The following is a 13055-nucleotide window of genomic DNA, read 5'->3' on the forward strand; positions in this document are numbered from 1 at the left end:
AAAGTCGGCGACTTATGAAATTGACCGATCCGTTTCGCTCAACCCTACTCCTTAATACAGAATTGCAAACCCTCCGTGTTTTGGCATATGATGCCCAATATTTTCCTTTATATTAGCAGACGATATCGTGATTCGTTTGAATGTTTGTGTCCTTCATACATGGATGGAGAAAGATGTAAGAAGGAAAAGTATAGGCCGATAGCAATGTATTCACACCATAACATGGATTTGTACAACATGGATATGAGATCCATGTGTTTGAGTTATTGGTCACACTTCCACCAGGACCTGCTAATGCGATGTTTACTTCTGTCACCAGGTTCTACTGTATTCATTTTGCAGGCGGCACTGGTGTTAGAAGAGTTGTTGGAACCAGAAGCTCTGGATGGTGTGCTTTGTCCAGGCACTTAGATTTGGGTGGCTGGAACCTACAGTGCTGTCTAGTCTGACAGTATGGGTGTGTTTGCTGTGCAAGTGGAAGTATCAGCAGCTACCTACTCCAGTCAACTGCAGAGTACCACACCCTACTAAAGCTTCCAGCTTACTGCTGGAAGCTGCCAGATGTAGCTTTGTGCTTCATTGATTTAGATCTGTGGTTTCTCCTCCTGTGCTGTATTTGTGTTTTCCTGTTTTGACCTCGGGTTTTTATTGAGGATTTTGTACCTTGCTGCCATCTTGGTTTTGACCCAACTACCTGACTATCCTTCTTGCCATTTTGTACCACCGAACAGCAACCGACTGTGTAGCCCTTGCCCAGATCCCTGTATAGGTGTTAAAGGATAAAGACCAAGGCTACCCTAAGGCTCTGCAAAATGGAGTAGCTTGCGCCAAGCCTGTTCGTAGTAGTCATTTTAGAACTGCCAGACGAGCACTGACAGAGCCACCTTACATTGTCTAAAGAACAAGAGAAGTGATAGTCACTTTACCAATCCCACGCTTCTCCCCTTCCAAAGCTGTCCGGGCCCCAAAAGAGCCTCTTCTTTCTGGTGCCGTCTCAACACACAGGAAATGCCCACTTAGTCAATGACTAGCTGCAGCGAGGACCCACCTTTACCAGTATTTGGTTAAGCAGCATTTCCTGTAGGTTAAGAAGGGATCTGGAAGAAGAGATCTGTAGGAGACCTGGTCAGCATCAGAATGTCGATGAGGGCAAGTATGGATTATTTTGTATATTTTCTTCATTTCTTTGCCTAAATTATTTCCCCACTGGAAAACCATTTTGATAGATTAAGTCTTGTCTCCTATGTTGGGGTCCACATCGTGAAGCGCCACTGACATATATGAGGTTTTATTACATGAGCACCAAGATACGATACAATATGCGTTCTCCACCATACACACATATTGAGGAAACTACAATATTGAGTAAATATTTGTAAAGTTCCTTGCTGACTATGATCAAGATGGAGACTCGCTGTGGTTATTTTTCTCATTACTCAGACAAAGCCTTATAATGGAATATTAAGCCCTTAAGTCCCGACTGGAATTTGATGTTAAGTAAAAAACAAAAAAAAACTTCCTTGCACAATTCACCATCTGGTTTTAATATGTACGGCTGAGAAAATAATTTTTTTTTGTAGTTTTATTTATTTTTATTTTTATTTTTTTGTAACTAAAACTCCTGTAATTCATTATATAATCGTTCTTTTTCCAATATTATATAAACAAAACAAAAAAATTACAACAACAGGAAACAATATTTCATTTTCCAGAGGCCTCCCGGGGATCTAATAGTAGATAGTAGAAATAAAATATTATTACATCTGCTTCATTTAACCAGGGCAAGCATTCCAGTAATACAAATATAGAGGTAAATAAAAATGTCCAATTCCTAAGGCCTTGGCCTCAGAGACTAGGTGCTGTTTATGGCACAGGGTAGTCTGTACATTGGGTGAGAAATCACAAGAAATCGGAAATGACCCAACTACATTGTATGCATGAATGCAGTAAGCCCCTAATGTAGGAGCAATTAATCTTATAATTTAAAGGGGTTTTCTTGGGATTTAATATTAATAAGCTATCATCAATACTGCATCAGTGGGTGTCAAACTCCCAGCTTGCTGACCAATCAACTGCTCGAGAATGGCTGGGGTGCAGTATGATGCAATTGTGCAGTGGCTATGAATGGTACGACAAGGTCTCATTGAAGTGTAAGGGAGCTTGCAGTACCAGTCATGGCCACTAGGCAATGTATAGAGCTGTGCGTTACTGCCCCTTGAGTCAGCTAATCAGTGGGATTCCTAGAATTAGATCCCACACTGATCTGATATTGATGTTATCCTAAGGATAGGTCATCAATAATAACGTTTCCGAAATTCTATGCATATGTAAAAAACTAAAGAGCTTTTTTTAAGAGCATCACCCAGTTAAAATGTATATTTTATATAGAATATATTGTAAATTTCTGAAAAAATATATATATGCAACTTTGGACAAATTTTTTTGAGTTATTACAAATATTATCATTGCATATTATTATTAGGAAATTAACATCTAATAATGCTATATTTGGGAACTGCTTTTTAGGCACTAAAAGTAGAAAAAAAACTAATTCTAGAAGATATTTTCTCCTGAGCAAAAAAAAATCCTAATAATTGCACAATTTTAATATGATAAATAAATGGCATTGTACTTTGTTTAGCAAGAAAGCGAATTCTTATCAGGCAAGTGGCTGTCTACGGTGCTGAAACTATGGTCATTTACCTTGAAATTTGAGAACTAAGATACCTTTTCAATTCATAATGTAATACTACTAATATAAATAAATAAAAATAATTATAAAAGTAGCATTTTGTATTATTATTTTTATTGTGTGTATGTATATATATATATATATATATATATATATATATATATATATACATATATACTCTATATATATATATCTGTGTGTAAACCCCCACACCCTCTTTGGCAAGTGGTACCCCAGGCACATGCCTTCCTCCAACTATGCCGTTGTATATATTTATTTCAGACCTCTGTTATGACATGATTATTTAATGTCCCAGAAAATGTGCATTTTGTAACAGATCATATTCTTAAAAGTATTGATGAGCGAATCTGCAAAAATTGTAATAGCAGATTCGCTCAAATTTCTGCTGGAAATTTGTTTTGTGTCCATGGTATTTGATACACATCCAATATGTATTATTATGCTCTGAGTCTCTCCAGGTCATAGAGCATGGTAAATATAGTTTAAAAATATATACTCACTTGGCCCTTATGTGTCCCACCGTGCAGCCCCGCTCACTAGGCCATCTTCAGAGAATTCCAGCACCCGCTATCTTTTCAGCTTCCTGCAATGACTCTTGATTTGCGACAACTTAACATGGGACTTTGTCAACTCAGGAGGCACCAAAGATGCTGGGAGCAGGAATACGCCATAGATGGCCAGGCGCAGGAATGGATTAAAAAATTGTAGAAGCTGGACCAAAGAAGACGACCAGCTCAAAGCGCTGCGATGCGGCAGGACAGGTGAAGGCCGGGAGAGTTTAGTTTTTAAAAAAAATTTCATAACCCCCTTCCATTCCCTGTAAAAACCAGCAAAACGTTGCAAAAAATCAAAGAGTGAAAAATTCTTATTCGGATGAATCAGAATTTTTGGAAAAATTTTGAGAAGAATTCAGTTTGCCTCAATTCGCTTGACTGATCTATTCCTAAAAGTATTTGGAAGGGGTGTAACTATAGTGGGTGCAAATGTTGCATGTGCAACCTGTCTTGGAGATTACGGAGCCCAAATAGTCCTTTTCCCCTTTAAATGTGGTGAAACAGTTTGGGGGCTTTTGTAGATTTTACATTGGGTCCCTGGAGCCACAGGTAGGAGATTTTTTTTATACTGTAAGTGATATGCGGTTTTATCCAACATCCCTGGTGGGAGGAATCGTAGTGAGTGTGCCCATCATTGTGAACGACGCACTGTTCACCACGGCTCGATCACTCAGCTCATTTATAACGGCGCACGAGTACTATAGACAAATGTCATGTAATACACGCTTGCCCCGGAAAAGCTTTTCATTCAGCAGTTATAATTATATCGTTCTATTGTGTTTGGCATGCTTTCTAGAAATGGCAGCAGCTTTTAAAAATGGCTGAGAACACAGGGAGTGAACTGAGTGAAGTATCTCGAGGACAGTGTTACAGCTAAAGGTTGATAACAGTGGCTTGGTCCAGAATAGGCCATGGGAGCCGTCTTATCTCCCTTTGGCAGGAGGTGTTCGGAGCTTCCTGTGCGAAATCAAGAGCGTATGCTGCTTTCCTCTTCTTGTTTGGCTTCCTCCCCAATACAAGACCGTTCCCAGCACTGCTGTTATCTTTGCATCTTCAAACATGGCACAATTTACATCCTTAAAAGCTTTATGTATTCTTAAGGGTCGCGTTATATCCCCCAATCATGCATTAACCCTTGCAGCGAAGAAGAGCTAACCAGGAAGCGCAATGTATTACAGTCAAGGGATAACCTTTATGACCACCCAACACAGTCCAACGATAAGGTTCAATGGAATCGAACAGCTTTTTATGGACTATATAAGTGAAAAAAACAAATAATTAGAAGATTCACAGTGTCCTTCTCATCAAAGGGTTAACACGTGAATTCCTGGTGGAAGTGTGGAATTGCTCGAAGAACTTTGAAAAAATAATTGCAGGGGCTCTCGACTTCCTGCTACTGTGTACTGCCAGATTTATGGCCGTCTTCCTCCTCCTCATCTCCTTCTTGGTTTATAATATTAAAATAGAAATGATGACTTCTGTTAAAGTCTATCCCTCCTCATTCATGGCAAAGAGAAAGAAAAACACAAGACTTTGGTCAAGGACAGGCTGTTGGAAAGTCAAGAATAAATAATCCAAATCCCAAGCCACTTTCCTCCCTTTCAAAATATTCTTAACCCAGAAAGACTTTGCAGCAAGGAAGGAATTCGGTGGCTTGGGCATCCTTCGAAGTATAATGAGGTCTATGACTTTCTTGACCTTTTCGGAATGGAAAGCAATAATGGATCTACAAGGACAATAACTTGTGTAATTATTGTTGTGTTTCCATGGTTTAGGATGTAAAAATGAAAATCCAGTTAATAAAACACTCAAGACAAGGCAAGATACTCAGGAGGAACATAATGTGAAGTCTTACTTCCCACATATTTCTTATCGAGTGGCTAAACTTGAAGCTTATGGGCCCCAATGCAAATTCTTCAACATGGTCTCCAACTATCATGGGTATTTAAAGGTATTAGACTTCTCATAGGGGCCAGAGAGACCTCCAGAATCTATAACCACTCTAGTTATAGCCCTACTGTTGCTGTTTACAAAGGCTTTGGAGGTTCCAGGGAGGTTTGCCAACTCTTGCATGGTCACTACCTGTTTTCCACACTAGCCATGTAAGTTTATTCTAGCATGGCAGTTTTTGTGACTGTTCCTGGGTGGATCAGCCTTAAATTTTGGGAATAAGTGGGTGGAGATATGGTAGACCTTGAAGGAGGTCATGACCTCTCTGGAACGTTTCTGGGCATAAGGATACATGGTATCAGGATGATCATGGTCTCATGTATGTGCCACTGTTCCATCTTCAGCCTAGAAATATTCCAGCACACTCCTTATGATATCTGGCAATAGTTATGACTTTGTAAAATCAACTCTGATTGATTTAACACCCTGAGCTGGATTGCTGCTGACTAATGGTTTGATGTGACAGTGTTGGAAAAAAAACCAGCTCATTCTGCTCATACGTGAAACCTATCTCAGACCAACCCTTCCTGGTGACATCACATATAACTTGCACTTCCACTAATTCTATTACTTCCCATTTCTGATTTTGTACTTTTAGCTTTTAAGGAGTTTATACATTTTTGTTTTTTATGCTTCTTAATGTTAAATCCAGGATTTTTTTCTTATTGCAAAAGTTTAATGCATTCAACATATAGTGACATAAAAATGCCACAACTCAATGAGCGTAGTAAAATACTATCTGTTTGCAAGAATGCATAGAAATAATAACACAAACATTACAGATGTGAAGGTATCCCATAAAAAGCAATGGGAACCTTGAAGAATCAGAATAATCTCATTCCTCCAACAGTGAATACCCAGATACTGAATATATATTCAGAGAAGCCTTGGTGCATAGAATATAATCTACTTCTCCCACACTAGTGTAGAACAACTACTCCAAAAGGAGTTTTCTATTTAAAGGATTGTTGGTTTACAAGACCCATTTTTTTAAACATTCTGATATGGAATTTTAAGTTCATAGATTCCCCTCTGAAGAACCTTTTATACCACCCAGAGCAGAGAGCAGTAACAAATGGCATTTCTCCCTTCGGGGACTAGGTACATTTTGTATTATACAAATAGTCCAATGTTTCTACTGTGTAATATTATTTTCCCCTGTGCAGGTGCTATAGAATAATTGTTTCACGTGCAGCTGATCCCTGTAATTAGCCTATCAATTTGGGAAAAACTTGAATTGTAACAATATGTACAAGGAAATAGAGGGTATTTCCTGGTATTTTTTCTTTAACAAACAGAGAGGAGCAACAGCAGCATGCAGAACATTATACAGCAGTATTGAGCTGTGTGGCTGTGAGTCCAGCCCTGGAGTTAACTAAAATAGTTATTTGATGCTGTAGCTGGATATACCTGTGTCTGACCGGTCTTTTAACGTACTGAGTACTCCTTACTCTCCCCCATACCCTGTCCATAGAGTATAGTAGGAGATGCAAACTGACACCTCCATCTTGCTTTGATAAACACGGATTTGAGCTGTTTGTCAGAGACTCATGAGTTGCGGAGGCGAATATGGGGGGTAGAGAGTGGCTCATACGTGGAGAAAGAATCATGCTTCCCTCTGGGGACTAGGTACATTTTTGTATTACAAAAATAGTTCGTTTCCACAAGGAATGTGTAATGCTTTGTTTACCCTGTGGTGGTGCTATAGAGTAATTGAACATGTCATCTAGTTTCACGTCCAGCTGATCCCTGTAATTAGCCTATCAATTTGGGAAAAACTCAAATTGAGAAGGCGAAGGTGGGGGCAAGGAGTGGCTCATAAGTTGGGAAAGAAGCATATTTCTGTGATAACATACATTAAAACGTTTTTTATATTGTTTATTTAGTTATTTATTTATTTGTACTATTCATTCATACAAAGTTTGTTAAGTGACAACTGACCATGTAAACGAGGTCCGTTAATTAAAAGAAACCTTTCAGTAATTAAAGACCTGCTCATTGACTTAGACATTCTAATTATGTGCCCAGAATGTGACTTATTCTTTTTTTTTTTCTCTAACAGGTGTGATTTCCACTCTGACAGCTCAGTTCCTCTTATTGTTGGAAAAAACAGCAGTAGCATGGGAAATAAGATTTATAGCATCACAGAACGTACACGTCTGATCGAGGGGAGGAACAAGGTAATAAACCAATATATTTAGTTTAATAGAGATTATTTTTCAAATGAAAGTAATACAACAAAAAAAAGTGATTCTATTTCTAATTATTTAATCGCCTGCCTATAACTAGAGGTGAGCGAATCTTTCCAAATTTGAATACAACAGCTTTGCAAAATTTTCGCAAGAAATTTGATTTGAAAAAAAATCGATTTGCACAGAATCAGGTACTGGAAAGCCTCCAACTTCCCTGAAAAAGCTGTAAGACACTATTCTCCTTTCCTCACACACTAATCTTCACTACTGTGCTGGCGCACACTATCTATCTCATCCTGAACGAGGCTTCCAACGGTGTCTGGTACAGAAACACAACTCCTGCCCGGTGTACAAAAGCGGTAATCCAAGAAAAAGAGCTTTCCAAGTGATTTCCAAATTAAAAATATTTATAAGCTTTATTCCAAAAGTAGTAAAAGTGACAATCCCCGGTACAGCCAAACAATATATGAATTTTCCCTACGTGTTTCAGACCAAAACTAAGTCCTTTTTCATGGATTAAACTTGTAAGGAACATACCTTGTTTAAAAACAAAACATGTTCCTTACTGGTTTCATCCATGAGTAAGGACTTAGTTTTGGTCTGAAACGCGTAGAAAAATTCATATATTGTTTGGCTGTACCGGGGATTGTCACTTTTACTACTTTTGGAATAAAGTTTATAAATATTTTAAAAGAAAACTACTTGGAAAACTCTTTTTCTTGGATTACTGCTTTTGTACACCGGGCACGAGGCGTGTTTCCGTGCCAGACACTGTTGGAAGCTTTGTTCAGGGTGAGCAGGTTCACATATGTTTCATAGATATTGTGTGTGACAGCACAATAGTGAAGAGGATCAGTGTGTGCATTCTCTCCCTATCTCTGTGGCACAGCTGTGAGCTGTGAAGTCCTCTAACTATTCAGATTCACTAGAAAATGGCTGCTGCCTTTCCTGCTGCTGCTTTTATACAGGCTATGATAGTCCTTTCAGATTAGTTGAGCTCTCTCACGTGATCTGATAGCCACCAAGCTTTATAGAGAAGCTCACCCAGTCTTGCTCGAGGTTGTGAGATCCTTCCCTGGCAGATAGAAACCTGCAATGTGTAAAATGCCGACGGTCACTTTAGATGATTTGTGCAAAGCTAATTGTAAATTGTTCAAAAACACAGAGTTCAGCGAATTCCTAAAAATTCAACACAAATTTGATTTGCTTTGAATCTCTACCTATAACCTGTACACCTGCCTCGGTGGTCAGCACACTGCTAAGATCTATGTAAACTTCTACTTAGAAAAGACTTGTCTGCTGTAACATGTCGAATTGTTTTGTCCAATGCTGTTGCACCATTCCTCTATCATTCCGCCTGTAAATTTAGGAATAAAATGATACCTGGGTGTTATCATTTCCCGTAGCTTTTACACAAAACCTGAAAAACTGATTGGCCAGTATCATACTATAGTAGGGAACCCCCGTTTCCCCCCCGCTAGTAACACGTTGACATAAAAATACAAAAAATTTTTAAAACAGGCACATCAGGAGAGCAAACATTTCCTTCTTAAGTGTACTATATTCGTTCTTAATCTTATTCCTTTGGGTTTTGGAAACATCTATGATATGCTTTGAATTTTTGACCCTTTCTGTGTGTATTGTGCCAGAATAAAATTTGGACCGGAGCAGGTGAAGGACGGGAAATGTGTCCTATTATGACTAACTCATTAAGGTCTTACAGGAATGACAGCTATTGAGATTTCCTCTGAGTACTTTCTGTGCTCACATTGCGAAATGGAGAGGATCATTGAAACAGTCAACGACACAAGTGTTGTACTTACCTCTAATATATCAACTTCCACTTGTCTTTAATGACTACGTTCCCACACCCCGAACACTTATATTCGCACGTCTCATATCTGTATCAATCTTCTCACTTTTTGCCTGGCTATTTTTAGTGTCCGGTGGGTACGTGACGAGAAGTGTATTGTGTGTCATCCATAGAACGTCTGTACTTCCCTTCTTCTCTTCCACATGTCTTGTTTAGAACTCTGAGGGTCATAATGTGACTTTAACCATGAACGTGCTTCATGATAATGCTCTTCGACAGTGACTATACGTAGATCGACCATTATTATGTTTTTCTTATATATTCACCATTTAATACTCTCCTTTATTCTTGTATAGCACAGGATTATTTTATTAATATCTAATTTATTTCTCTTTTATTCTATTTCCTGTCTCTGGTTGTAAACTGGGAAAAGCCGCTTTAGGTTTCCTGCAGCAGTTTTACAGAAGGCTCAGATAACTGCATTTAACCCCAAATCTTAAAGCCTTTCAATACAGGCTCTATCGTAGCACTGATATATTTTTCTAATAATTTGTATTATAGGTTTTAAAGTAGAGATAACCCGAGAAGAAGGGAACTTAAAGGAGTCTATTAGCACACAATGACTGTTCAAACCAAGCACAGTTGCTCGGTGCACCCCTGGTGTGGCCGAGCAGATCAGTGCACCCCTGGTGTGGCCGAGCACATCAGTGCACCTTCCCACTTACTTTTTTTCCATCTATTTCTGCCCTTCACTGGCTCCTGTAAAGACCTATAAAGGGATTTTTTCATAAACAAAGTGCATTTTAGTCAATCGATCATAGAATAAAAATAAACTCCACAATTGAATGTGTTAAAAAAAATGTTCCTGTGCTGAGATAATCTTATAAATGTGCCCCTGCTGTGTACTGTGTAATGGCCGTGTCTGACCGTACAGGGACATTGTCTGATTGTACCACAGCTCCTGAGCAGGGGAGGATGCTAAAGAGAATATACAGATATTACAGCACGGGATCGCAGCTGTTTTTTTCTGTGAGGTAAAAGAAGTTTTCAACCAAGCAGTGAAATGTTTTTCCTTACAGAAATAATCAGCTGTGATCCTGTTCTGTCCTGTCTGTATACTCTTTTCCTTTCTCCCCTGCTCAGACGATGAGGTAAGATCAGACCAAGTTCCTGTATGGTCAGACATGGCCATTACACAGTACACAGCAGGGGCACATTTATAAGATTATCTCAGCACAGGAACATTTTATTTAAACACATCCAATTGTGGACATTATTATTATTCCAAGATCTACTGATTGAAGTGCACTTTGTTCGTAGGAAAACCCCTTTTAGACCACATGTACACGTTGAGTAGTTGGTAAATTTATTTACCTCAGTATTTGTAAGACAAAATGTGACTGCAGACTTGTAAATCCTCACATCGGATACACTGCGTGCTGTGAGGATTCTCTGGTGCCGGCGCTAGGGGCATGTGACCGTAGGTGATTTTTATACATGCGGTCATTTGCCGACTAGATTGGTGAGGCCAGGCATGAGTGAAGCAGGGCATGTCTAGCTGGAATGTAGCCGGAAGTATGCACAACACCTACCTGTGGTCACATGACTACCTGCTCCCGGCACCAGAGATTCCTCACAGCTCGCAGTTCACGCGATTTGAGGATTCACAAGTCTGCAGTCACATAGAGTGACTGCAGACGTATAGCCTAATACCAGACAACCCCTTTAAATGTGCACACTAAATCATTGACTTGCAAAATAAATGGTTTAACAGTTAATAGAGGAGAATCTGACTTTTTCTTTTTCTTTTTTTCAGACCGCTGGGACACTTGTTGTAGATGATGCGTCGGCCTCTGGTGTCTATGCCTGCACTGCCGCCAATAAATTAGGAAATGAAAGAAGAGATATACATTTTTATGTCACTGGTAAGAGCGCTTTCCTAATATTATTATAATTTCAAATTCTAATATTTAATGAAGCAAATTTAATCTTGTTCAGTTTTTCCTTTTATATTTTATTACTTTTATTATTGACTAATTTACGATGACTAAAAAAAAAAAAATATTTGGACGTGGGGGAGATGCTCTTACGCTTCACGTCTCACATCGGCATGTTTTCCCACTTGGTACCAATAGTTGGAGGTTTTCCTTTAGACTCCAAATTGCTGTTTTCCGCTGGATATTGATGTTTTGACTGGACTCCTCTACCTCAGCATGGGCTGCAGGACGTGCCTTTGTAGGTGGTCATGTAACAATCTGTCTGAGAGTTGTATAAGTCAAGACTCACAATAGGACAGGGAGGTAAAACTTGGCCGAATTGTTCACCGTCTGAAGCATTCACTGCGGTCCAAGTACATCAAACTGGAGTAACCTGTGAAAGGTCCTTTCTTGTCCGATTGCTGGCAGACAGCAGGACTGTGGGTGTGTTTGCAATTACCTAGGGTGAAACAGGAACAGAGCAGCCTTATCTCCTTGGCTTCCCAATGTCACAAAACTACATTTTATTTTGAGATTCCTGGTGGCCCTTGGCAAAGATAAACAGCATCTTCCATCAGGAAACCTGGGAGCGAATTCCACAGGAAGTTTCAAATCACTTAAGTAAATAAAACTATTATATATCACTGTGGCGGCCGTGCAGCTGAGCGTCACATTGATCTCAGGCTTAAGGTGTAGGAACTTGAAGCAAATGGATTCTTTTATTTTTGCTGTACATTATTTGTCCTGAGTCCAGAAACGTCCACCATGTATCCAAAATGTTCTACAAGGGGTTTATCATTGATTCCCAAAAATGCCTAGACACTATGAAAAAGTTATGGAACTTTCCAATATACTTTGGAGTCCACTTTTCAATCCACTGCATTGTTAAGTTGTTATTTTGCCATCAGTGAACGAGCACTCAGCTGTTTAACGAAGTCTGTCACCAGATCAAAAGTGTCCAGTTTTTGCTGTTATTTTATTCCTGCTCCTCCTCTGAGCATTTTTTTTTACAATCTGCTTTATGTTTTACAGTTAATTTTGATTTTTACGATCTTTACGGAGGGGACGTTACTAACAGCAGTCTAAAGACAGGTAGAATCCTCTGCTCTCTTGGTAAAGACCATTAAAATTAGGACAAGATAAAAAGGCGCATAAATCTGGAATCTTATGCCAGATTTAAAAAACAAACAAAAAAAGAACGTCAGCATGCGGGAGCAGCGGAATAAAATAAGAGCAAAAACTGGCCATTTTGGATCTGGTCTCTTTAAGACTTGGACTACACAGTAACACTGGTCACCAGACTTGAAAATTCTAAAGATTGTGTATGGAGTCTCCTGGTGACCTGTCACCTATGTAGATGGGTCATTCACAATTAGTTCAATACTGTTTGATCTTTGGTCAAAACTCTCAGGCGACTTTGGCTCTTAGACTTCAATGCAAGTCGCGTACCATTTATGGTTTGCATGTAAAAATCAGATTCAATAAGCATGTTATGCCAGAACGAACAGATACCAAGGCTGAAACCATGCAAAGGTGCATTATAGATACGGTAAAGGAGTTGTCTTGTTTCAATCCTTAGTAATCCATAAGCTTGCAGACTGATAAAAGAGCAAACTGAGCTTTAAAGTGAATCTGACAGCTGGTACACGCTGCCCAATCCGTGTGCAGCAGGTATCGGGAACTGACTGTATGAACCCAGCCAGGTAGGTTTGACTCGGAAATGCTACGGTGTTTCAGAGAAAAACAGTTTCATGAGCCGTCCGACAGGAGGGTCTCTGGCAGCTTTTGCCTCCTGTCCCCTGCCTATGGCAGAGACCTGTCAAATTAAGGCAGCAGGCCTGGAGAAACCGCCTAGGA

General features: G+C 39.3%; 1 protein-coding gene across 1 annotated transcript in view; it reads left to right on the forward strand.

The window, feature by feature from the left end:
• Window positions 1–13055, forward strand: part of FLT1 (fms related receptor tyrosine kinase 1) — a 70419-nt gene that overhangs the window by 49126 nt on the left and 8238 nt on the right. The window contains exons 11-12 of the mRNA XM_077298288.1: window positions 7280–7397; window positions 11039–11147. Of these exons, the coding sequence (XP_077154403.1) occupies window positions 7280–7397; window positions 11039–11147 (227 nt within the window). The remainder of the gene's footprint in view (window positions 1–7279; window positions 7398–11038; window positions 11148–13055) is intronic.

This window comes from Ranitomeya variabilis, chromosome 3 (genome assembly GCF_051348905.1).
Source record: "Ranitomeya variabilis isolate aRanVar5 chromosome 3, aRanVar5.hap1, whole genome shotgun sequence".
NCBI classification, from domain to species: domain Eukaryota; kingdom Metazoa; phylum Chordata; class Amphibia; order Anura; family Dendrobatidae; genus Ranitomeya; species Ranitomeya variabilis.